At 49.7% G+C, this 24106-nt stretch overlaps 1 protein-coding gene across 1 annotated transcript; it reads right to left on the minus strand.

The window, feature by feature from the left end:
- Nucleotides 1-3711: 3711 nt before the first annotated feature.
- On the minus strand, nt 3712-16174 carry Necap2 (NECAP endocytosis associated 2). Its single transcript, XM_031379311.1, has 8 exons — nt 16027-16174; nt 12493-12593; nt 10976-11080; nt 10809-10890; nt 9715-9823; nt 7191-7368; nt 5399-5483; nt 3712-4811 (listed from the first exon to the last, which is right to left on the minus strand). Exons 1-8 carry the CDS (start codon nt 16116-16118, stop codon nt 4763-4765), a joined length of 801 nt encoding a protein of 266 aa, XP_031235171.1. The 5' UTR covers nt 16119-16174; the 3' UTR covers nt 3712-4762.
- Between the last annotated feature and the right edge of the window lie 7932 nt (nt 16175-24106).

A 24106-nucleotide genomic window follows, 5' to 3' on the forward strand; every position in this document is an offset into this window, starting at 1 on the left:
TGAGACAGGGTTTCCCTGTATAGTCCTGGTTGGCCTCGAACTCACAAATCCACCTGCCTCTGACTCCTAAGTGCTGGGATTAAAGGCATGTGCCACCACTGCCCAGCTTAATTTTTCAATCCATTTTCTTTCTTTCTTTCTTCCTTTCTTTCTGATTTAATTTAATTGAGTACGCTGTCGCTGTCTTCAGACTCACCAGAAGAGGGCATTGGATCCCATTACAGATGGTTGTGAGCCACCATGTGGTTGCTGGGAATTGAACTGAGGACCTTTGGAAGAGCAGCAGTCAGTGCTCTTAACCGTTGAGCCATCTCTCCAGCCCCAATCCTTATCAATGATGGTTCTTAAACTCTTTAACCTCCTGTGTAGCCTACCACCCACCAGAGGTAGTGGGAAAGGAAGGATATGAGGGAATGGAACTGTTTAGAAAGGCTCTTTGGAGCAACTCCCGTCTGTATTGTGTGGAAATCCGCAGTTCAGTTCACAGGTCGGCAGGCAATGGGAGCTTGGTCCACTTGCAGACACTTCACGGACACAGCAGGGTCCAGTTCGGTAGAGTCGGGATAGCAACAGTAGTGGCAAGACCTAGCAGAGACAGCCAGGCTTTAGCCTCAGCTCCAGTGAGAGGTGGGACCATTCGGAACACCAGGAGTTCTCAGCTGTGCATCTCTCAGGGAAGTTAAAAACAGCGAAGATGTGAGGCCCACAAGCGTTGCACAGCTAGCTGTACCAGTAGCCAAGCTCTGTCTCCGGCACTCCGTGGAGTCCTATTTATACCCTCCAAATGTCACATGTCTTCCATGTGTCTTACCTCAGCACTCGCATCCAATGAGGAGCAGAAGCAGCCAGAAACTGTAGCACAACACCAGCAGTTTTCTGGTGTGTTTCTCTCTATGGAGTCCCGACAACTGCAGCTCCACTATGCAGTGTCTGCTGAGAGGTTCCCTAAGTCTGTGTGCATCCAGTAGCTCACTATGTCTCTGGTGAGAATGGGTAAAGGTGTTTTGCATATTGATCACTTAACTGTATCAAGGGCAGGCAGGGAGGAAAAAAGTATAGGGCACTAGATGGAGCTTAGTATAGAGTGCCTGACTAGCCTGTGCAAGGGTGTGGCCAAGCCCCAGCACTGACAAAACCCACAGGACATACATTATATGTGCTCTTTTGCACAAAAGTGGAAGGGCAAATACATCCATTTTTCTCTAAAGAGACATAGGAAACAGCACCTCATAGGTTACCTGAAGGGTTACAAGTGGCTAGAGACAGAGGTAGCTGGAAATAAGGTGAGGCAGAGGCAAGGTTGAGGTCAACCTGGGCTACATAGTTCCAGGCTAGCCTGAACAACAGTGTGAGACCCTGTCTTAAAGAAACCTTAAAAAAAAAAAAATATCTTGCCTGGTCTACAGAGTGAGTTCTAGGACAGCCAGGGCTACACAGAGAAACCCTGTCTCCAAAAAAGAAAGAAAGAAAGAAAAAATTAAAGTTACAACAAGGTCTACTGTAGCACTGGCTGACCTAGAATCCCTGTGTAGCTCAGAATGGCCTCAAACTTCAGTGGTCCTCCTCTCTGCCTTCCAAGCGCTAGGATTAGAAGTGGGTATTGCACCTGCTGCTGCTGAAGTGTCTCACGTAGCCTAGGCTAGTTCCCAATTCCTTACAGAACTGAAAACGCCTTGAATTTCTGACCTTCCTATCTCAGATAATCCTCTCAGATGCTGGCCTTACAGCTTACACTGTGGCAGTTTTCTGCGCTGAGGATCAAACCCAGGGCTTTATGCAGGACAGAGCTAGGTGAACACTCTCCCAGCTAGAGACCCAGACTTCAAATCCAATCAAGCTAGAGCCCCAGTCCAGAGACAAACGGTCACTGTCTCACTGTCAAAGTGATGGCTCTGCAGAGACAAGGTTCACCACCCTGAGGCTGTGGGACACAATCATTGTCTGCTAGTGACTCCTCTAGACACACCCAGAGTCTTACAGGACGCTGCTGGATCATGCTTGGTTTCTCCCAGGCTGTCATTGGCCAGTTCCGGCCACAAGACTCTAAAGCATACTTCTTCAAGGCCAACAAACGAACCTAAAATTTCTCAACGAGGTTACATATATATATATATCACTATACACATACACACATATGTACATATATGATATGTGTGTGTGTGAGCTCCACTCTGTAGCCCTGGCTGGCCCGGAGCTATGTAGATCAGGTTGGCCTCAAACTCAGGGATCTGCCCTCCAGGGTTCTGTTACTCTGCCACACGTGGATGTAGATGCTGCCATCTCACAAGACATAATCGCATTACACCTTGGACCACTGCTGTGCAACGAACACCAAACTGCCCCCACCCCACCAAAATCTCAAGGTGGTGCTCCTCAAGTTACGTCCCTAATAGTGTTCGTCCCTGCCCCACCCCAAGGTGCTTCATCACCACGGTCAGCAGCTCAGATCACCCAACTCTAGAGACCTAACTTCTAGACAAAGCTGTGAGGTAGCAAGTGCTCTACCATAGCTCAGCCGCTCAAGTGAGGTCTTGACAAGGCTCTGGCGCCCTCTGCTGGCCTCTACAGGTACAAGGCACACGTCCTGCTCAGACATACACAAAGGCAAAATATTCTCATATACAAAAACCAAAATTTTAAAATAGAGGGCAAACTGAAGAAAAAACCTGACACACAGAAAAAAAAAAGTTGCAGTGGTCATACCTCCAACAAGGGGTTGTCCTAGATCCAGAGCCCCGTTCTGATTCAAGAAGCCGAGTGCTGACCTCAGAATATTTTTAAAAATTAAATGGGGCTGGAGAGATGTCTCAGTGGTTAAAAACACTGATGACTCTTTCAGAGGACCCTGGTTCAATTCCCATCACCCACTCGATGGCTCACAACTGTCTGTAATTCTAGTCTTGCGGGATGCAGTGCCCTGTGTGTCCCCCACAGGCACCAGACACACATGGTATACAAGCATATATATTCAGGAAAACACCCATACACAGAAAAATACACAGAAAATCATGTGTCTGTGTATGCCCACAAGTGCAGGCGCTCAGGGAGACTGGAGGCACTGGATCCCTTGGGAGTTGGAGTTAACAGCAGCTGTGAGCTGCTGGCCTGGACGCACACTCTTAGATGCTGAGCCATTTCTCCAGCTCTACAGCTGATACCAAGTCTCACTGTGCAGTCCAGGTTGGTCTGGAATTCACCATGTTCTCACCTCCGCTTCCTGAATGCTGGAACTATAGTGGGCACTACCACCTGGCAGTCTTCTAGTTACGGGCCCCCTCTAAGGTAGGTCTGCACATTCCAGCTTTCACTTTCCCATGCACAAAGACAACAATCACTCAGATGGGCCCAGGCCTCGTGTGTTGTCAATGGGCAGGATCCTGGAGCCCCGGTCCTTCCTCCCCTGTGCCGGTGACCGGACACTGTGGCCATAAAGCTGCCTCTTAGCCAGAACCTTCAGGCATTAGCATTTTTTAAACCCCTTTTTTTGCCTGGCCTCCGTGCACCTTTCACACTTGGGCTTGTTGTGATGGCTCTGCAGAAACAAGGTTCACCACACTGAGGCTCTGGGACACAATCAGTGTCCGCTAGTGACTCCTCTAGACACACTAAGATGTGATATTCTTAGAGTTAAAGGTTCTCCCTGGATGTCAGGATGCCCAGGCACCCAAGAGCTGAGCACCCACACTGCCAAAAACATATCCATCTGAGATGTAGTACAGAAGTAAAAACATTTATTTTTTTCCATCTTTAAAACTCTGGTCCCACAAGGTCAGCACAGTCTTGACCCTTCAAAAAAGAAACCTTTTAACGGAAGGGAAGGCTAAGTCTATAAAGAAAACTAGGAGGCTCACTGAGGAGAACTAACTACTCCTGGTGGCCCGAACTTCCAGCGGACAGCTCCCTCTGTCACAGTCTCTGAAGGAAAGGAGGATGTACCTACAGATATGTTCCTTCAGAAGCCACCAGGGAAAGTCAAGTGGGCCAGCTACACCCTGAACCTGAGCCTGGAGCAGAAGCAGAAGCCAGGCAGCCTGGCTCCGTCTGTAACGCTTCGGTTTCCCACAGCACTGTGTAGCTGGCTTCCAGAACCTGTCTCATCTGAATTTGGAAGGCAGGAAAGCCAGGTATGCAGGCTCACTCCCACGGCTGCCTCCAGGGCTCAGGCAGGGGGAAGGGTGTGTCAGGGGCCCTCACCATGGTGGGTCCCTCACAGGGGTGCATTAGTGCAGGTCAGCGTATTAGCAGAGTAATGTATTAACATTTTCAAAAAGCTGCTTAATCCCTTCCAGTGTCCCCCGACAGCCCATTCAAGCTGCAGCTCAAAGACTTGCTAGCCATCGGAAGGACTCCTCTGGAAGGTACCTGACAAAGGCCACTATGGACGGAGTGCAGAAGTCCTCTGCCCAACAGTGAATCTGGGACACCTGCTAACCCGAGAGGCAGAGCTGAACCCAGGCCACAAATTCAATCCATTCTGTGCTTTGGAGGCTGTGTTTAATAAGGATCTCTTGGTGGAGGAAGGCAGGTCTGGGTGTCTCCGGAGAGGATGGCGATGGGCTTGCAGGCCCTGGAGTGTTCGCTCCTGTTTTCTGGTTGAGCAGCACCCAAGCACCACCAACAGTGTGGCATGTGCCGATTTACTGCTTCTTGTGCTCGGGCTATCAAGACAGCCAGGCAAGGAGCCAGGGGCCAGCCAGGGAGCACTTTGCCTCCTTTCGTGGCAGCTCCTTCCCAGAGTTGGCTGAAGAAAAAGTTGTGCAGGTCAAAACTGGACCCAGCCGGTGCCTGGCTGAGACTGGTTGGAGGGGGACCTGTGAAAAAGACAGGGAAAGTGGCAGGATCCAGCTATTGCAGAGCAGACAGAATGGGCATCTTCTGGGGTAGGAGCTCTGAGCAGGCAGGCAGTCCCCAGATGGCCCGGAGCAGCAGGCAGCAGATATAGCTCAAGGATCCAACCTGCCTGTGTGTGGACTTCAGTTGTCTGTTCCTTTACAGAAAACAGACTCATGCTGACCACTCCAGAGCCTCCCATACCCCCAATAACAGGAACCTGGCATCTTCCCACACTGACTCCAAGGGCAGGCCTTAAAGCTCAGGAGATGCCTTGCCTCAAAGGATCCGTCAAGATGGTCCTTGTCTAAAATCAGGGTCTTGATTCTTGACCCAGGGCAACACTTGGTGAGAAATGGACAAGTTTGGGGCTGGAGGTCTCAGGCAGTGGGGAACAGTGAAAAGCCTTTAGAGGCAGAGGGCAACCCTACCGAAGGCAGGGCTTTGTCCTGTGGCTGCTATGAAAATGTCTCACCAGAGCTGGCCTCACAGCAGGTCCAACCAGCAATTCCAGGGGTCTCAGGGGAACAGCTCTGGCCCACCCAGCCCAGAAAGCTACCCTCCTCACCCTGTGGATTTGGTGAAGTCTCCCCAGATATCAGCAGTGGCAGCGGCAGCAGGCTTAGATTGTGGCCAGAGTTCTGTGGCACCTCCTAGTGATGTCCAGTGAGAAGGAGAAAAAAAACAGAGAGTCAGAGATGTCTTTCTGGTGGTCTCACTTGCTAAAAGTGGCCAGCCTTAGGACCCCAGGCAGCTGCCACCCCACGAGACATGTTATGGGAACAAGCAACTCCAGAAAGGGCCACATTGCCACCAATTTTTCCATAGGCTCTTGATGACCCCTAGAGAGAAAGCAGGAGCCGCATACAAGGTGGAGGAAAGGGTGCCAGGGAAAGTGAGTCACACCTGTGCCCTGCCCTGGCTTCTGGAGTGAAGAATGCCTCCCCAAAACTCAGAGCTCCTTCCAGAGAGCCTGGGGAACTGTGTGGATCAACTGGTTAGAGCTACAGGCCACACACTGCAGGGAGAGTCTCCAGCCGAGACCACTTCCCGCCTCTCTCTCCATTTCCTGGAGCCTTTCCCATGCTGCTGATGGCCACATTGCCATTTGTCCTCTGCCCTGGCTGGAAAACCAGATAAAACCAAGGTCCCTGAGGGGGCATTTGACGGTTTGCTGAGGGTGCTTTATCTCAGCTGAACCTCAGCACAGCCCCAGGAAGGTCAGGCCAGGATGAGCTGTGTGACTGGGCGGATCACTGAGTTTGCTTTCTTATCTCCCCTATGGTTGATAGTGAGCATGCTCACTGCAGGCCATGAGCACTGGGATGGAAGCCACAGAGAGCAAGGGCTCCATGTGTACAAATGGTCCTGACAGAATGGTGCTACATTCGGGTTTTTGGCTTTGTTATGGCTTATGGAGGTGTTAAATGCACGTTCCAGCTGTCTAACAGAATGTTATTCTATCCATACTGCGTCAAGAAACACTTGTTCTATGGTGTCTTCAGAGCCTAATTCTCCATATGCACTGAGGCAGGGACCAGGAACCAGGGAAGGCTGAGACACACAGAAGAATGACCTAAGCATTCAGACTGTCGTTCCTGTCCCTAGTGATGCCTAAGCTAGTGGCCCAGCTAGCACGCTCTCAACATAATGCTAGAAGAACCATTTCCGGATACCAGGCAGAGGCTAACTTCAACTCTGGCACTCTACTGATCAACCTCATACAACTGAGGTTGGAAGCCTGACTTCCAGAGAGAGGTGCCAATGTCAGAGACCCTGAGAACCGGGAGCACAGGAAGTCTTCCTGCCTAGATGTGTTCACTCCAAACCTGCTGCGCTGCCTGGTAAGGAGGTGGTAAGGGGTCCTCAGCCCAGCCCACTCAGCTTCCCAGCACCTGATGGTGGACCCGGAGAATACACTAGGTCTCCTGCCTCGCTTCTCCTGCTTACAATAGCACACTGACAAATACATCCACCTCTCTAATAATGTGAGCCTTGGCCACACTCTTCTTTCTACCTAGAATGCCTGGCCCACTGCCCTCCCTTCACAGCCCGAGCTCCTCAAGGGTCCCCGCGATGGAGATGATCAGGACCCCATTCATTTGGCCTGTGCACCTGTGGCTCACCTTTCCCACCACATGTGAGCAGAGGCCATGGCATACTGAGGACCTCATGGTCACTGCCTTCCAGGACAAGGCCCTGAAGGGAAAGGAGAAAGGCCAAGGAATAGAACCTCAAGTGGATGCAAGACGCTATCTACTGCCACCATCTGGTCACACGGGTACAAAGCAAGTGGGAGAAGGAGCCCACAGCATGAGCAAAGCTGCCAGTACTGCCGGCCCAGTCTCTGCAGCACTCACCTGAACCAGAAACAACTGCTGGCTGGACCAGAGAGCCCCCCACGGACAGCTGCTCTCCTGAGGGAGGGATGAGGGTAGAGCTCTTGCCCCCTGGAGGAGGGGGCAGCAGGCTCAGCCCCCCTGCGCTGGCGGGCCTGGCTCTCGGGGTGGCAGCTGTTCCTTCTTTCTTTCTCATGTTCTAAATGGAAGAGAAGAACCAAGTCAGCCATCACGCCAGAGTCAGCTGCACCGGAAAACCCATGGGGACCTCCAGTCCTCCACACCTGCACGGCAAATGACGGGCCCAACAGCAGCAGCATGAGCTATAGCCAACCCACCCCGATTTCCTATCTAGCAGCAGTACAGTCAGGGTTAAACCTGATCTCACATCTCAACAGGAAAGTACACCAGATTACAGCCATACACCATTCCATCCCACACACAGCCCGAGGACCGACTGGGGAGGACCGACAAGGACCGAGCAGCCAGAGCACTCATGCATGGTGGGGCAAGAGAAGCTGGTTAGAGTACTCTGCCGAAGCATCCAAATGCATCCACAGTGCAGCACAGGGTTCTGCCGCCCCATCCTCTCGTGAGCGACAGAGACACACGCTTGGCCATTCACAGCAGCAGCAGTATCTGGAGCTGACCCCGAGGGAGCACCCCTAATGTCCATCCTCAGTGAAACAGATGGACCAGGAGCACAGGCACAATGGCATGTGCCATCGCAAAGGGCGAACAGCCACAGGGAACATGGCTAACATGACGTCCATGGCACGACAGTGAATGAGGGGATCACATATCAAAGTGAGTAAGTCTCCCACACAACTCACAGAAGCGAAGCACAGACCCAATCCAGGGCATTGGAAGTCAGGGCAGGGCGGACGCTCCCCAAGGGCTCAGTCTTCTACTTCCTGACCTAGGAAGATCATCCCATGCTTTTAGGGTGTGCAGGGTGTGTGTGTGTGTTCATACATGTGGGGGTGTGTGTTCATACAAGTGTAGGGTGTGTGTGTTCATACATGTGGCTGGGGGTGCATGTGAGTGTGCAGACCACAGGTCACCCCTGAGTGTCATTTCAGACACATCACCCACCTCTTTGAGCCTGCATCTCTCACTGACCTGGAACTCACCAGTTAGCGAGGACGGCTGGCCGGTGAGCACAGGGATCCTCCTGTCTCTGCCCCCTAGCATTGGGATTATAAGCATGTGCTACTAACACCAGCATGTTTATGTCAGTGTGGGAGATCCAGGTTCTCATGCTTGCAAGGCACGCATTTTACCGACAGTCATTGTCTTCCCAGCCTTAAGTTTGGACTTGAAAACTTCACTGCTTTACATTTAGCATCCTGGTGCTTTTCTGTACACAACACCTCAATACAACATAACAAAGCATCGAGCCGGAAACCAGCGCAAGTGACACTAATGAAAACAGTGGTCCCCGCTTATGACCACAGCAGCAGGAAGTCCCAGCATCCTCCACATGCACCCAGTTGGGCCAGTTCTTTCCAGTTCTCCTGCCCTGGCCAAGTCCCCTCCTGCCTGTGCCTCACTCTCATCTCTTACAAAGGGAAAGGCTAAAGTCATACGAGAACACCTGAAAAACACTACCTGGCCCACAGCTGACGCTCATTAAATGTTAGTTTCTTCCAAGCAAGAGAAAGAATCCCAGTCCACCAGTCCACTGGATGGGACTTGCATTTCTCTCAAGGGCCAGCTGGCCAACTTCAAGGTCCCAAGGCATCAGCAGCATGAAGCAGGAGAGAGAGAAATGGTAAGCAAGGAAGAAAAGCATTATTTCAGAGTCACACACCTTCTCCATACAGAGCCATTTGGTCCATGGTTCCCCCAGATGCCTCCCAATTCCACTGCCCCCTCCACTCCAGCAGCCAGAAAGAGAGCATGTCTGGGTCCCCAGTCCACCCTAACCTGCTTCTCTTTGACAAGAGCTGGCAGGGGATGCTGTATGCACAGTCACACAGGAAGAAGCCTCGAGAAGCCAGGACAAAACCGCCAGCAGAAGCTGCCCAAGACTCCCAGCATCCTCCTTGTTGCCTTCTAACCCAGAGTGTTCCCACTTCCCTGCTTAGGCATGAGGCCAAGACAGCTTGAGAGAAGCCCTCGGATTCTCCTGAGCCACTCCAATAGCCAGTTGCTCCATCATGCCCACCCGCCCACCTGCCCCCAGGTCACTGCTTCCAGAAAGTATTCCTTAGGTTCCTGCATTATGGGCCATGCGTTCCTCCCATGAGTCCCCCAAAAGCCCTAGCACCATGGCATGCTCTGGTTCTACACTCTCCTGCCATTCTGCAGTCACATCTGTATAGGCTCCGCTCAACTTGGAATGCCATGGAAGCAGAGGCCTGGTGCCCAGGGTCGACCTGCCTCGAGGTAAAGCTGCTGGATCAGGTCTGACTACATCAATGGAACTGAGCTAGGAAGGGTATGGTGTTGGGAGGCTCTGGGCTGCTGCCTTCAAGAGTCACAAGCTATGGCCCACGTTATAAATCCGTGACCCACACAACCACGTTAGGGCGGGACTCACTGCGATGTTGATCTTGATGGTCTGGCCCTCCTTGAAGCCCAAGTCCAACTTGGGGCCTTCATCTGGGTTCTGAGCTTGTTTTGCAAACTCGCACTGCTGCTTTACCCACCTGGGGGAGGACCAGGGAGAGAGTGGTAAGGCGGGAACAGCGGCTGGCCCGCATTCACTGGCAACACCTTCATCTAGGAAGCCTGTGCTGAGGCCAACTTCCCAACCAGGTCCCAGCTTTGGCACTGCTAAGCATCTACACAGATATCAGCTCCTTCATCAGCATGATGGTTTAGACCAGGTTCTCAACCTGTGGGTCATGAACTCCTGGGTGGTCATCTAAAGCCATCAGAAAACACAGATATTTACATTATGACTCCTAACAGTAGCAAAGTTAGCTATGAATTAGCAACAAAATAATTTTATGGTTTGGGGTCACCATAACATGAAGAGCTGTACTAAAGGGTCAGAGTATTAGGAAGGTTGAGGTCTACTGCTTTAGACCCTAAGTCCTAAACACTGAGAGCTAGATAAGCTCACTCAGACATGGCACCCAGGTAGGAGAGCCTTTCCCTCTGGTCCCTGCCATGGTCTACACCTCTGGCTCCTTCCTGGACATTCCTGTGCTGAGACAGGACAGGTGCCTAAAAGCAGAGCACCGGGTAGTGCTTCCTAACTTCCTAGCAGCCGACGGGACAGGGGTGTCCACACAAATGGCCAGGCACTGTCTACATACCAGCAGAGGCAGAGCCCTGAGGATGCTCTGTCCTTCCACAAAGGACACCACAACATTTGCAAAGTGACCTGGAAATGTTAGTCCCATTTGTGACATTATAAAGGAGCAGACCCTTAGAGCCACAGGAGCCTGACAAGGACTCTGGCAGCTCAGGGGCTGCTGAGGAAGAAAAGGGACACTGAGAAAGCTAAGCCAGGTGACACAGGCGGCACACAGCCTTGGGGACCAGCAGAGCAGAGAAGGCTACCTGGAGGAGGACTGAGTAGCTGCTAGCAGAGAAAGCATCTTTGGACAGCCTAACAGGATGAGCAGTTTGTCTAGGGAACCAGGGAGGAGGAGACAACGATACATGTCCCCAGGAAGCACTCACTTGAAATGGTCCTGTAATGCCACGTTGAAGTCAAAGGCGTCCCCTCGGTCCCCAAAGCCAATCCCAATAAAAGCACGTCGCCCTAGGGGGTGGGGGTGACACCCGTCAGTCTCCTGTTTCCGGAGGCAATGGTTCTGCTCAGAAGAGCCCTGCAGACCCACGCGTACCGTTTCCGTCTTCAATTCGGATAACGAAGTACCTGCTGGAGTCCGTCACACTCTCCACTGCGGTGCCTGGAAACTGGTCCACAGGGGCCTGCGCGAAGAGCTCCCCTGTAGGGACAGAGTGAGGTGAGGGAGGTGAGCTGGGCGCCCCCTCCAGCCAGGTGCTGTTATATGCCTCTAGGGCTTTCCTATTACAAGTCACAGCAGGAGAGCTGGACAAAGCCTACTCCAGGATCTGATCAAATCTATTCTTGCTGAAAGGACAAGCAGAGCCACAGAGAGCTTAAGGCCATAGGCTACAGTGTCAACAGTTTTTACTTAACTGACAAGGCTTTCCAAATACTTTAAAAGAGCCCCCATTTCTAGGGCATTTTTTTTTTTTATTGGGAGCGGGGATAGGGTCTCACTATGTAGCTCTGGCTGTCCCAGAACTCGCTTACATGGACCAGGCTGGCCTTAAACTCAAGAGATCTACCTGCTTTAAAGATTAAAAACTCAGGGCTGGAGAGATGGCTCAGTGGGTTAAGAGCTCTTCCAGAGCGGTTAAGACTGCTCTTCCAGAGGTCCTGAGTTCAATTCCCAGCAACCACATGGTGGCTCACAACCATCTGGAATGGGATCTGATGCCCTCTTCTGGTGTGTCTGAAGACAGCTACAGTGTACACACATAAAGTAAATAAATAAATCTTTAAAAAAAAAAGAGATTAAAAACTCTACTTACACCAGGCAGTGGTGGCACATGCCTTTAATCCCCTTTAATTCCAGCATTTAAGAGGCAGAGGCAGGCGGATTTCTGAGTTCGAGGCCAGCCTGGTCTACAGAGTGAGTTCCTGGACAGCCAGGCTATACAGAGAAACCCTGTCTTGGAAAAACAAAAAACAAAAAAAAACCTACTTATGCTGGACCTCCATGCCCACACAGTAATGCCAGGCTAGTGCTGCCACCACCCAGCTCAGCAGCTTTCTCTCTCTGTGGCTGGCTCTAAGCCTGAGGGCGATGGGCCATCACAGATGTGTCACTCCTGCAGAAAGCAGAGCAGTCATGGGCCCACTCACGTCAGTGAGTCTAAAACACACTAGCTTAGTTTAGTTTCGGAGACCTGGCAGACAGCGAAGACCACAGAGCCAGGAGGTTTTATGCTGGGCTCCGCGCTCAAAGGTACTCTAATAGTGCCCTCAGGGTCTGATCAAACGCACCCTTGTTTTGGTTTGAGAAAGGGTTTCTTCCCATGTTCTGGGATTCTAAGCACGACCACAAGGCCCAGGCTAAGTCCAGTATCTTAGAAGCAGCTGGGTCACCAGCAATGACCTAAATGAAAACGATGGCCTTGAAGCCTGCAGCCTCTCAGGAGCTCAGCCCAGCCAGCTCAGCCCACTAGCACTCGGATGCACCCAGAGGCCTTTATCTTGCAGCAATGGCTCTGCCATGGCTCTGGACAGCCTGGCTTGGCCAGAGCAGTCTCTTTCTTCCACAGTGGGAAGCTCAGGCATATTAGCCTAACCCATGTCCTGAGCCTTTACCAGAGGTCCTGTCCTCCAGCTTGATGTAGGCCACCTTCCCTTTCGCAGTAATCCGCAGCCGGCCACTCCACGATGGCTGGTCCAGTTGCCATTCTGAGGCCCTGGGAGGACAAAAGACACTGAGCCTCCTGCTCCATGCCTCATGGAGAATGGGGAGGGGCTGCTTGCTCGAGGACACAGTTGGCAAACCCCCATCACCACAGGCCACATAGTCTCTCTGAGGCTATGTCACATGCAGGGGCTGGTGAGATGGGAAGGGGCTGGAAAGGGAAAGGAACCACTGCCAAGCCTGAGAACCTGCTTTTGATCTATGAAACTACACAGAGCAGGAGAGAACCAATTCCCACAAACTGTCCACTGATGGCCACTCACACAACAGCACACATGCACAGATAGATACACACCAACAGAAGTAATTAAAACAGCTCTTTTCGGGGCTGGCAAAATGGCTCAGCGGTTAAGAGCACTGACTGCTCTTCCAAAGGACCTGAGTTCAAATCCCAGCAACCACATGGTAGCTCACAACCATCTGTAACGGGATCTTCTTCTGGTGTGTAACGCCCTCTTCTGGTGTGTACTTATGTAGAGTAATAAATAAATCTTTGGGGTGGAGCAAGTGGGGTTGACCAGAACTAGCAGAGGTTCAAAAATTCAATTCCCAAAAACCACATGAAGGCTCACAACCATCTGTACAGCTACAGGATACTCACATACATAAAAGAAGTAAATAAATCTTTAAAACAACAACAACAAAAAAACAGTTCTTTTCTGAAATAGGGGTCTCAATGTGTAGCCCTGGTTAACATGGAACTCCCTCTATAGACCAGACTGACTTTAAATTTACAGAGATCCACCTGCCATTGCTTCCTGAGTGCTGGGATTAAAGGCATATGCCATCATGGGACCCACATGGTAGATGGGAAGAACCAAGTCCCCCATATTGTCTTCTGACCTCCTCATAGATATGACAGGAATGTGCCCAGACAAACACATTCCACATGGAAGTGACAGAAATGTGCCCACACAGATAAACACAATAAATAAGTAAATAAACTTTTTTTTTTTTTTTTTTTTTTTTTTTTTTTTTGGTTTTTTGAGACAGGGTTTCTCTGTGTAGCCCTGGCTGTCCTGGAACTCACTCTGTAGACCAGGCTGGCCTCAAGCTCAGAAATCCACCTGCCTCTGCCTCCCAAGTGCTGAGATTAAAGGTGTGCTCCACCACCGCCCGGCTTAAGTAAATAAACTTAAAAATCCTTATTACAGGGGCTGGAAAGATGGCTACTGTATCTTATCTGAGGACCCAAGTCCAATTCCCAGCATCCACATTGCAGCTCACAAGGGTCTGTAACTTGAGTCCTACAGGCTCCCTCTGATCTCCTCAGGCACCAGCCACAAATGTGGTACGTGAAGACGAAACATCCATACACATACACAAAGCAAACTTAAAGATAAAAACTGTAATAGCTCTATAAAAGCTATGCTTGGCAAGCATCTCCTGAACATGGCTATACCTCTGTAACCACACAAAATCTGAAGCTCAGACTCTACATTAGGAAACAATCTTCAAAGTCTCCAGTCATTTAAAGTTGTAAACAATATTATTCCTAAGCTTGTGGCCATTCAAAACCACAGGCAGCTGTTGCTTGCTGGCCCCTGTTCTGAAGACCACAGACCTTCACCCATGTGGGATTTTCCTCCCAGCTTCCTTTCCGTAGAGGAAGCAGCTGGGGCCTATTGTTTCTGCTAAGGCACCGTGGTGCCATGCTGGCTGGACCAACCAGCCGGGAAACCTTGAGACCAAGGAGGAGGTACAGAGGGACAGGATCATTGGTAGAAAGAGCTTAAAAGTGCATGAGGGTACAAAGGAGGAAAGAGCGGCTAGGAAGCATATTCTCGAATGTATTCCAGGTAGGAGGAAACAAGGACCCTCGTCAACGCCTTTGGCTCCTTTAAAAGGCAATAGTGTCCGAGTTTAGTTGTAGTAGCAATGGCAAAGAGAACAGCAAGTGCCATGGGTACTTCCAGAAGGTTTTTCTGGGAAGTTCTTAAGCAACTGTCAGCTCTCTAGAACTCCAGCCGGCAGCTGTGGCAGATCCACACGAATGCAGAGCCTCAGCTAACAAGGCAGCAGGCTCAGTTTCTGTTCCTCTTACTGGCACCGAGGGCTTTAGATTCTGGCTAAGGAGAGTCCTAAAGGTTAAGTGCAGGGCTGGCAGTTTCTTGTGTATCAAGCCAGCCTGGCTGGACGCTTGGTGACCCCACCCTCTGGAGGACCAAGAGAAGCTAACCCTAGTCTACTGAAGGAAGGCCCAACAGATATGGGTAGACGGCCAATCTCCGGTTTGATAACAAGAAAGGAAAGGGAGACAGCTAGGGGAGATGGTCCGGTGGGGATGAGCTAGCTTGAGGACCTGAGTTTGGATCTCCAGAGCCTAAAAGCCAGGTCTGGCTCCAGCTACCTGTAGACCCTCCACTGTGTGGGGTGGGACAGAGAAAGGAGGATCACTGGGCTTACTGAACAGCTGGTCTAGATGAAAGGGCCAACTCCAGGTTCAGTTAGGGACCACCTCAAGGGAATAACAGACAGGGAGAAAGCAAGACACTCACTGGTCCTCCTGTGGCTTCTGCATGCATGTACGTGGGCATGCACACCTGCACCCGCATCATACCCAGACACACAAAGCAAATGCAGGCAGTTGCAGCTTGCTGACCTCCATTTTTGTTATTTTAATATTTTAAAATTATTGCACCGACACAGTAGGTGTTCTATAAGATAGCCATCCGGAAAACTCGCTATGAGCCTGTGTTACACAAGGGCAAAGGGCAGATGGAGTTGGCCCTCCAACACACTTGTGGTACCGACTACCTCCTGTTTCCCAACATCTCAGACACACATCGCCCTCGAGAGCCACTCAACACCCCACCGTAGGGCACAGGACACATCAATGCGTTTTTCATCTTTTTTTCGGTTAGGGAAACTATCCAACTTTGGGTCTCCTCTCCTAGAATCGAGTCCTGGGTTCTCTTCCAGAGACACTCGGTGTGTTTACAGGCATCTGTGTTTATTTGCCTCACGTGACGCTTACTCAAGACAAGGGCGGCGGTGTCCTCCCAGCTGCAGTTGTGATCAGGGGTGAAACTAGGGGACAAGAGAGCCGGAGATAGGAACAGGGTCCCTGGGCTTCGTGGGACGGGTCACCCAGATGACCGGGTTCCCTCCCGCGCCCTGCCGGTGGGGACTTCCGCGGATGGTAGGGTTTTCTGGGATCCCGTCAAGACTGTCGGTTAGCGCTGTGACACGACCGGCAGACCCCGCCGAGGGAACCCGCTGCCCTCTCGGGTCCCCAGGAGCCGGCTGTGACGGTTGCGGGCGTCCCGGTGACGGCTCACGGCCAGCGACCCCTCCTAAGTCTGGCCCCGATGATAGCAGCCACGGGGCTCCATCCTTTCCGCCCCTAAGCCCGACCACCCGTCCTTGACCCCCGCAGTGCATGCCGGGGCGGGGGTGGGAGAGGTTAAGCCAGGAAAGGTCACCTGTAGCCACGGTTGGTGGCCCGCGGCGGGATGCGGTAGACATGGACCTCTGGCTTGACACAGAGAACCGACTCGTACTCGCTCTCCTCCATCTCTACCGCCGAGCTCTCGGGACTTCCGGCTTCTTCCCCGCCCCTTCAGGCCGGAAGTGATGCGACGCTATGGCCGAATTCTGTCTAGAGAGGAGGCTCCGGGCTCCCGATCACTCCCGAGTGCCCTCTGCCGGGCGCTTCCAATCAGAACGAGAAGCGACGGATCCCTGCTGCTGTGGGACATGAGAAACTTGAGGCAGGCGCAGCTGACCAGGGCCTCATCCCGAACCTGGTTGTGGTTCCAACTCTGTACCATAGGCCAGGGTGGCTGAGATGCAAGATGTCCCGCAGCCTTGCCCTCCCTCAACGGAATGTCCTTTACCCTGCTAACCCCAGAAGGTCTCCCAGGCTTCGGGAGAAATCTCGCTCCACAACTTTTTATAACCTACTATGTGCGCAAGACCTCAGTGGCTTAGCTCAAAAGGAGTACAAATCAAAGTTGTAAACTAAAGCTCCTGGTTGTCTTAGTGAAGAGACAATATGACCAAGGCAACACTTATAAAAGAAATCTTTTAACATGCGAGAGAGCCTGGCGGCATGCAGGCAGGCATGATACCGGAGGAACAGCAAAGAGCTGGTGGGGGTGGAAGGGCCACAGCACACAGGGTTTGGGGTGGGGGGAGGAAGAAGGGGAGCACCAACAACAGTGAGCCGGACCTGACATGGGCTTTTGGAAAACTCAAAGACCACTCCCCCATCACAGCTCTTCCAACAAGCACACACCTCCTAATCCTCCTATGAGGTCGATCCCTTGTGAAAAGCTAGAATAATGCAGACTGGGAGCCGAACTGATTTTGAGCTATCTTGACCCTCTAAAAAGCCATTTATTGCCCATCTCTGTAAGTGACCTAAGATCCTTGTGACTATTAGGTAAATCCTTTGGAATGTCCAAACGCCAGCTTTCACCAATAAAGGCTAAGAATGTCATCAGATAGCATCTAAGGGCCATAAATGATACTTCCTGGCTTTGCTGTGACTCACCTGCCTGATATCTCTACTCATGGCCTGACAAATGCCTTGGTTTATAACTACATTTTTGGGCGGTGGTGGCACATGGCTTTAATCCCGCACTTGGGAGGCAGATCCCAGCACTTGGGAGGCAGAGGCAGGCAGATTTCTGAGTTCGAGGCTAGCCTAGTCTACAGAGTGAGTTCCAGGACAGCCAAGGCTACACAGAGGAAACCCTGTCTTGAAAAAAAACAAAAAACAAAAACAAAAACAAATAACTACATTTTCATCACTGTAGTGGTCTGAATGGGAATAGCCCCCATAGGCTCATATTTATGAATGCTTGGTCATTAGAAAGTGGAACTACTTGAGAGGAACTAGGAGGTGTGGCCTTAATGGAGTAGATGTGGCTTTGAAGTGGGTGTGGCCATAAAGTGGGTGTGGCTCTGTTGGAGTTAGTGTGGCCTTGGAGTAGATGTGTGGCCTTGAAGTGGGTGTGGCCATGGAGTGGGTGTGGCTCTGTTGGAGTTGGGGTGGCCTTGTTGGAGGAAGTATATTATTGGGGGTGAGCCTTGAGGTTTCAAAAGTCAAAGCCAGCCTCAGTGACTCTCTTTTCCTGCTACCTGCAGATCCAGATGCAGAACTTTCAACTACTTCTCCAGCATGTCTGCCCGCATGATGCCATGCTCCCTGCCATGATGATAATGGACTGAACCTCTGAAATTGTAAGTAAGCCCAATTATGTGCTGTCTTTTATAAAAGTTGCAGTGGCCATGGTGTCTGTTCACAGTAATAGATCATCAACTAAGACAGTCAGTATAAAATTTTCATGAAATTGTTACCACACCTGGACCATGTATTCTGGTAACTTGAATCTGTGTTCCTGGGCCATAGTCATACCTATGGCTCCAAAGCAAACAGTCTCAATTTTCATTGAGGTGAGAGTTGTATTTTAGAGCCTACAAATTGAAGTTTAGTAAAATGAGTCATTTAAAAAGAAGTCCCAGCCAGGCGGTGGTGGCGAATGCCTTAATCCCAGCACTTGGGGGGCAGGTGGATTTCTGAGTTCTGAGTTCAAGGCCAGCCTGGTCTACAGAGTGAGTTCCAGGACAGCCAGGGCTACACAGAGAAACCCTGTCTTGAAAAAACAAACAAACAAACAAAAGTCCCAGTTGGACGTGGTAGAGCATGCCTGCAATCCCAGTGTGGGGAGGCAGAGGCAAGAGGATGGCTACAAGTTCTAAGCATCATCTTTAGCAATGAGGGGACAAAAGTGAAACTCTGTATTATCACCCTCAGCAGCCCTAGGAGTTCCCCTCATCTTTTAGGGACCTCAGCTCAACCTAAACCAGGATTTGTGGCTTCAACATTGAAAATAACTTCAGGACTGGCTAGTATAATGAAGTCAAGTTGGAAGTTGTATTAAAGATATTTTAATATGTTGGGCAGTGATGGTGCATGCCTTTAATCCCAGCACTGAGGAGGTAGAGGCAGGTGAATCTCTGAGTTTGAGGCCAGCTTGGTCTACAGAGCGAGTTCCAGGACAGCCAGGGCTACACAGAGAAACCCTGTCTCAAACAACTACAACAACAACAACAACAACAACAACAACAACAACAACAACAAACCTAATATAGTCTTAAGGACAAGAGGTAGGAGAAAGAGAGGCACTGAGAAAAGTGAGCCCCACGCAGGGGCATGGATGTAGGTATAAATAAAAGCTGCAGAAAGTAAGGCGTATCCGAGGGTGTGTCCTGGCCCCCCAAGGGAGAGTCAAGTAACTGTGTTAGCGGTAGCCAGATATTTCACTTTGCTCTCTCTCAACTTATATCTTAAAAGGTTACTCAACAATTCTTTCACTTTTAGATTTTCAAAGATTTATATTATATATTATATGTAAGAACACTAGGGCTGTCTTTAGACACCCCAGAAGAGGGCGCCAGATCCCATTACAGGTGGTTGTGAGCCACCATGTGGATGCTGGGAATTGAACTCAGGACACTTTGGAAGAGCAGTCAGTGCTCTTACCTGCTCAGCCATCTCTCCAGCCCTCTTTTGCTTTAAAAAAAAAAAATATTTTATGTGTATAGGTGTTCTCCTGCATGCATGTCTGTGTACCTCATGTGTTCCTTGGAGGCCAGAATATTAAGCATGTACAACTAGACTTATGGATGACTGAGTAGCCGTGTGGGTTCTGGGAATTGAAAATGGGCCCCCAATGCCAGGCAGTGGTGGCGCACGCCTTTAATCCTAGCACTTGGGAGGCAGAGGCAGGCAGATTTCTGAGTTTGAGGCCAGCCTGGTCTACAGAGTGAGTTCCAGGACAGCCAGGGCTACACAGAGAAACCCTGTCTCAAAAAAACAAAAAAGAAAAAGAAAAAAGAAAATGGGTCCCAAAAGCAGCAAGTCTAGGAGTTGAGAGATGGCTCAGCAGCTTAGGACACTTGTTGCTCTTGCAGAGGACATAGATTCAATTCCCAGTGCCCACTTAGAGGTTTGCACATGGTACACATATATACATGTAGACAAAACACATAACATACATAAAATAAGTAAATCTTTTTTTTTTTTTTTTTTTTTTTTTTTTTTTTTTTTTTGGTTTTTCTAGACAGGGTTTCTCTGTGTAGCCCTGGCTGTCCTGGAACTCACTCTGTAGGCCAGGCTGGCCTCGAACTCAGAAATCCGCCTGCCTCTGCCTCCCAAGTGCTGACAGCAAGTACTCTTAACCGCTGAGCCATCTCTCCAAATCATCTCCCCCTCGTTCCTCTCTCTTTCGGTAAGTGAGACCATCAGGCGGTCTTAAAGATGCTCTGGACAGGGTTATAATCTGATAGGATGAAGCCAGGACTCACTCTGATTCGACAAAAGGTTTGCAGAATATATGATCACATGTGAACACCAAAATTGTGGACTGGAAAAAAATCCTGTTTCATGTGGTGGTATGGCTCAGCCCTAGCAGGCACCTTTAATCTAAGAGCTCTCTGTAAACAGGGTTAAATAAAGTCAATCACAGGTCAAGAGGCGGAGCAAGTATCAGCCGACAGGAACTGAGCATAAGAAAGCACAGGAAGTAGAAAAGTGGGTTGAAGGGTATTTAAGACCGTGTGGAAAAGGGGAAGGGGCTTCTTCCTTCCTTCCAGGATGTAAGTGAAGCAGGAAGGTCGTCGGACTGCTCTCTCTGCTTCTCTGAGCTTGGAGACTCACATCCCACTAATGGGCTCCTGCGTCTTCACTGATAAAATCAAATGTTTGGGATTTTGTTTGTTATTGGGTTTGGGTTTGTTTGTTTTTGTTCTTGTTTTTGGTTTTTTTTTTTTTTAACAACAAAAGGGTGTTGTACACTTCCTTTCCCTGTAAATGGGGGTTTCTGGTGAGATTCTTAGAAAATTGGGTAGCAGCTCTGGGGAGGGTACAAGGCCTTCAGCCACTGGTCACTGTGCTAGAATTCTTGTTTCCCTGCTAGTGAGAGGATTCACCTGGGTTCCAAGTGAAGGGCTCCTTTTTTTCCCTCACAACCCCCAAAGATCCTCTTTCTATTCTTTCTATCCTGCCTCAGCCTTGCCTTCGTAGAAAGTTCAAGGACCGGCAGGGGCTGCAGGTAAGACCCTGTCTCAAAGAAACTGTTAAAACAGACAGAACTTCCACCCTGACCTGCTCTCTTTGTTTTTCTTTTGGTTTGGGGTAGGGTTGAGGCAGGGTTTCAAGTGTCTCAGGATAGCCTTGAACACCAGAGCCTCCTGTCCCCAGCTCCCAGGTACTGGGAGTCCCCAGGTGTACCACTTCCGGCTTTAAGATGGATTTCCCATGCAATAAGGAACATGGTGTTAAATTCCAAATCTACTTCTCTTCTACCATTCTCTCAGCACACCTCTTTTTATTGAGCATCTACAGTGTGCCAAGTCTTCTCTAGGGAATTCTAATTGCAAACCATGATTTCCTGAACACCCTCAACTCCCTCTGCTCCCCAACCCTGTTTTTTGGGGAGGTAGGACTCTGTAAGTTCTCTATCAGGGTTTCTATTCCTGCAAAAACATCATGACTGAGAAGCAAGTTGGGGAGGAAAGGGTTTATTCAGCTTACACTTCCACATTGCTGTTCACTACCAAAGGAAGTCAGGACTGGAACCCAAGCAGGTCAGGAAGCAGGAGCTGATGCAGAGGCCATGGAGAGAGATGTTACTTACTGGCTTGCTTCCCCTGGCTTGCTCAGCTTACTCTCTTATAGAACCCAAGACTACCAGCCTAGGAATGGCACCACCCACAATGGGCTCTCCAACCCTTGGTCACTAATTGAGAAAATGCCTTACAGCTGGATCTCATGGAGACATTTCCTCAAGGGAGGCTCTTTTCTCTGTGATAACTCCAGCTTGTGTCAAGTTGACACACAAAACCCGCCAGTACAAATAGGAATAATCGGAATAGAGATGGCTCAGTGGTTAAGAGCACTGACGGCTCTTCCAGAGGTCCTGAGTTCAAGTCCCAGCAACCACATGGTGGCTCACAACCATCCGTAACGAGATCTGATGGCCTCTTCTGGAGTGTCTAAAGACAGCTACAGTGTACTTACATATAATGAATAATAGATGGATCTTTAAAAAATAGTAATAATCTAACCTAATTTATTTGGGGAGGAGTGCTAGGGACCCGACCTATAGCCTAGTACTTGCCTAGGCAACAGCGTTAAATTCCCACTTTTTTGGAGGTGAGAGAGAGGTAAGGAGCTCATGTGACCCAGGTTGGCCTGAGTACATTGTAGCAAAGGATGGCCTTGAACTTCTGATAATCTTACCCCTGACCCCTAGAGTGCTGAGATTCCAGGTGTGTACCATGTCTTGTTTATGCAGTCTGAAGATCATGCGTGCCACACAATCTACCAGCTGAAGTCCATCTACATCCGATAACTTTTTGTTTTGTTTTGTTTTCCAAGACAGGGTTTCTCTGTGTAGCCCCAGCTGTCCTGGAACTCACTCTGTAGACCAGGCTGGCCTCGAACTCAGAAACCTGCCTGCCTCTGCCTCCCAAGTGCTGGGATTAAAGGCATGCACCACCACTGCCCAGCTTATCCGCTAACTTTTAATGGTGACAAAATATACATACCAATATTTTGTAATTTTTTAATTTAAATGGGTGTGTGTGTGGAGCGGTTCTGGAAAAGGGGTTCTCTATATGTTCCTGTTGGTCTTAGAACTTGCTCTGTAGACCAACCAGGCTGGCCTCGAACTCAGAGATCTGCCTGCCTCTGCCTCCTAAGTGCTAGGATCAAAGGCACTCCCCTAAATTTAAATTGTATGTCCATAAATGTTTTGCCTTCATGTATAAGTGTGTACCACGTGCTTGCAGTACCTAAGGAGGTCAGAAGAAGGTATCAGATTCCCTAAGACTGGAGGTACATATGGTCATGAGCCAGCCTGTGAGCGCTGGGAACTGAACCTGGGTCCTCTAGAGGAGCAGCCAGTACCTTTTACTGCCTAGCCATCTCTCCAGCCCTACATCAGACAACTTGAACTTTTTTTCCATACTGGGTATTGATCCCCAGGGCCTCGGGCGTCTAAATACACAGGACCTCCACTGGGGCCATTTTTAGTATCTTATTTGTACTGTTCAATGCAACAAGATTGTGTCCATGATGCTGCATAATCACAACACAAGTTCTACAACAACTTTATACAAAGTAACAGACAGCTCCCTGCTGCCTCCTCAGCTGTTGATAAGCTCCGCCCTGCTTTCTGTGCCTGTGCACTTGCCTGCTCTAGGCAGCCCACGGAAACCACCATTGTACAGTCCTTGGCTGCGGACCGTCACTTCCACGTAAACCATCATTGTACAGTCCTTGGCTGCGGACCACGTAAACCATCATCGTACAGTGTCCTTGGCTGCGGACCATGGAAACCATCATCGTACAGTGTCCTTGGCTGCGGACCACGGAAACCATCATCGTACAGTGTCCTTGGCTGCGGACCACGGAAACCATCATCGTACAGTCCTTGGCTGCGGACCACCTAAACCATCATCGTACAGTGTCCTTGGCTGCGGACCATCACTTCCTGTGATGCTTTCCAGATTTATCCATGTTGTAGCGTGTGGCTTAACTTCTTTCCTTTCCACAGCTGAATATTATCTCACTTTATGTGCCTGCTGAGGCAGAGAAGAAGACAGAAAACTAGGGGATATAGGGATGAAAAAGAGGTCTTCCCCATTCTGGACGTGACTTTTGTTTCTTGCTGACTTTTTTTTTTTTTAGAATTATCTATTACATTTATATGAGTACTCTGTAGCTGTCTTCAGACACACCAGAAGAAGGCATGAGATCTCATTACAGATGGTTGTGAGCCACCATGTGGTTGCTGGCAATTGAACTCAGGACCTCTGGAAGAGCCGTCAGTGCCCTTAACCAGTGAGCCATTTCTCTAGCCCTCTTGCTGATTTCAAGCCAAGAATTTCAGGACAGGCAAAGAGTAATGCTGAGACACTAGGAGAGACTGTGAAGGGAAGGTTACTGGGACCATGAAGGAAGCAGGCCAAAAGCCTTTCAAAGATGAGTGGAAAAGTAGCGCATGCACGCCTTTAATCCCAGCACTTGGGAGGCAGAGACAGGAGGATTTCTGAGTTCGAGGCCAGCCTGGTCTACAGAGTGAGTTAGTTCCAGGACAGCCGGGGCTACAGAGAAACCCTGTCTCGACACCCCCCCCCAAAAAAAACCAAAAAAGAATAAAAAGAAAAGAAAAGAAAGAAAAGAAGAAAATATGATAAGTAAAAGAGTTAGAGAAATCTAAGAACATAAAATAATAGAAAGATTTTACACTTGGACTATATTCATATATACATCATATACACATACATACAAATATATACATATATATGCATATATATGATAAGTTGAAGAGGATAAAGATACCCAAGTGTGGATATGGACCCCGCCTCCCCACACAAGAAAGAATCGTTTGCATTAGCCATATGGAGCACTTTGGAACACATTTACATATGGAGTAACTTTGGCTCTCAAGTTACATCTTTAAAACAGTGCTAAGAATGTTTTCAAAA

The sequence above is a fragment of the Mastomys coucha genome, unplaced genomic scaffold, assembly GCF_008632895.1.
Source record: "Mastomys coucha isolate ucsf_1 unplaced genomic scaffold, UCSF_Mcou_1 pScaffold18, whole genome shotgun sequence".
NCBI classification, from domain to species: domain Eukaryota; kingdom Metazoa; phylum Chordata; class Mammalia; order Rodentia; family Muridae; genus Mastomys; species Mastomys coucha.

What these genes read in the sequence shown, in the direction of transcription:
- Necap2 (XM_031379311.1), bottom strand. Translation starts at nt 16,118, where the DNA reads ATGGAGGAGAGCGAGTACGAGTCGGTTCTCTGTGTCAAGCCAGAGGTC. An exon ending in CCATCAAGATCAACATCGCA is followed by an intron (nt 7,369 to 9,714) that starts GTGAGTCCCGCC and finishes TCTTCCATTTAG; the next exon opens with AACATGAGAAAGAAAGAAGG. An exon ending in AGCAGTTGTTTCTGGTTCAG is followed by an intron (nt 5,484 to 7,190) that starts GTGAGTGCTGCA and finishes GGACATCACTAG; the next exon opens with GAGGTGCCACAGAACTCTGG.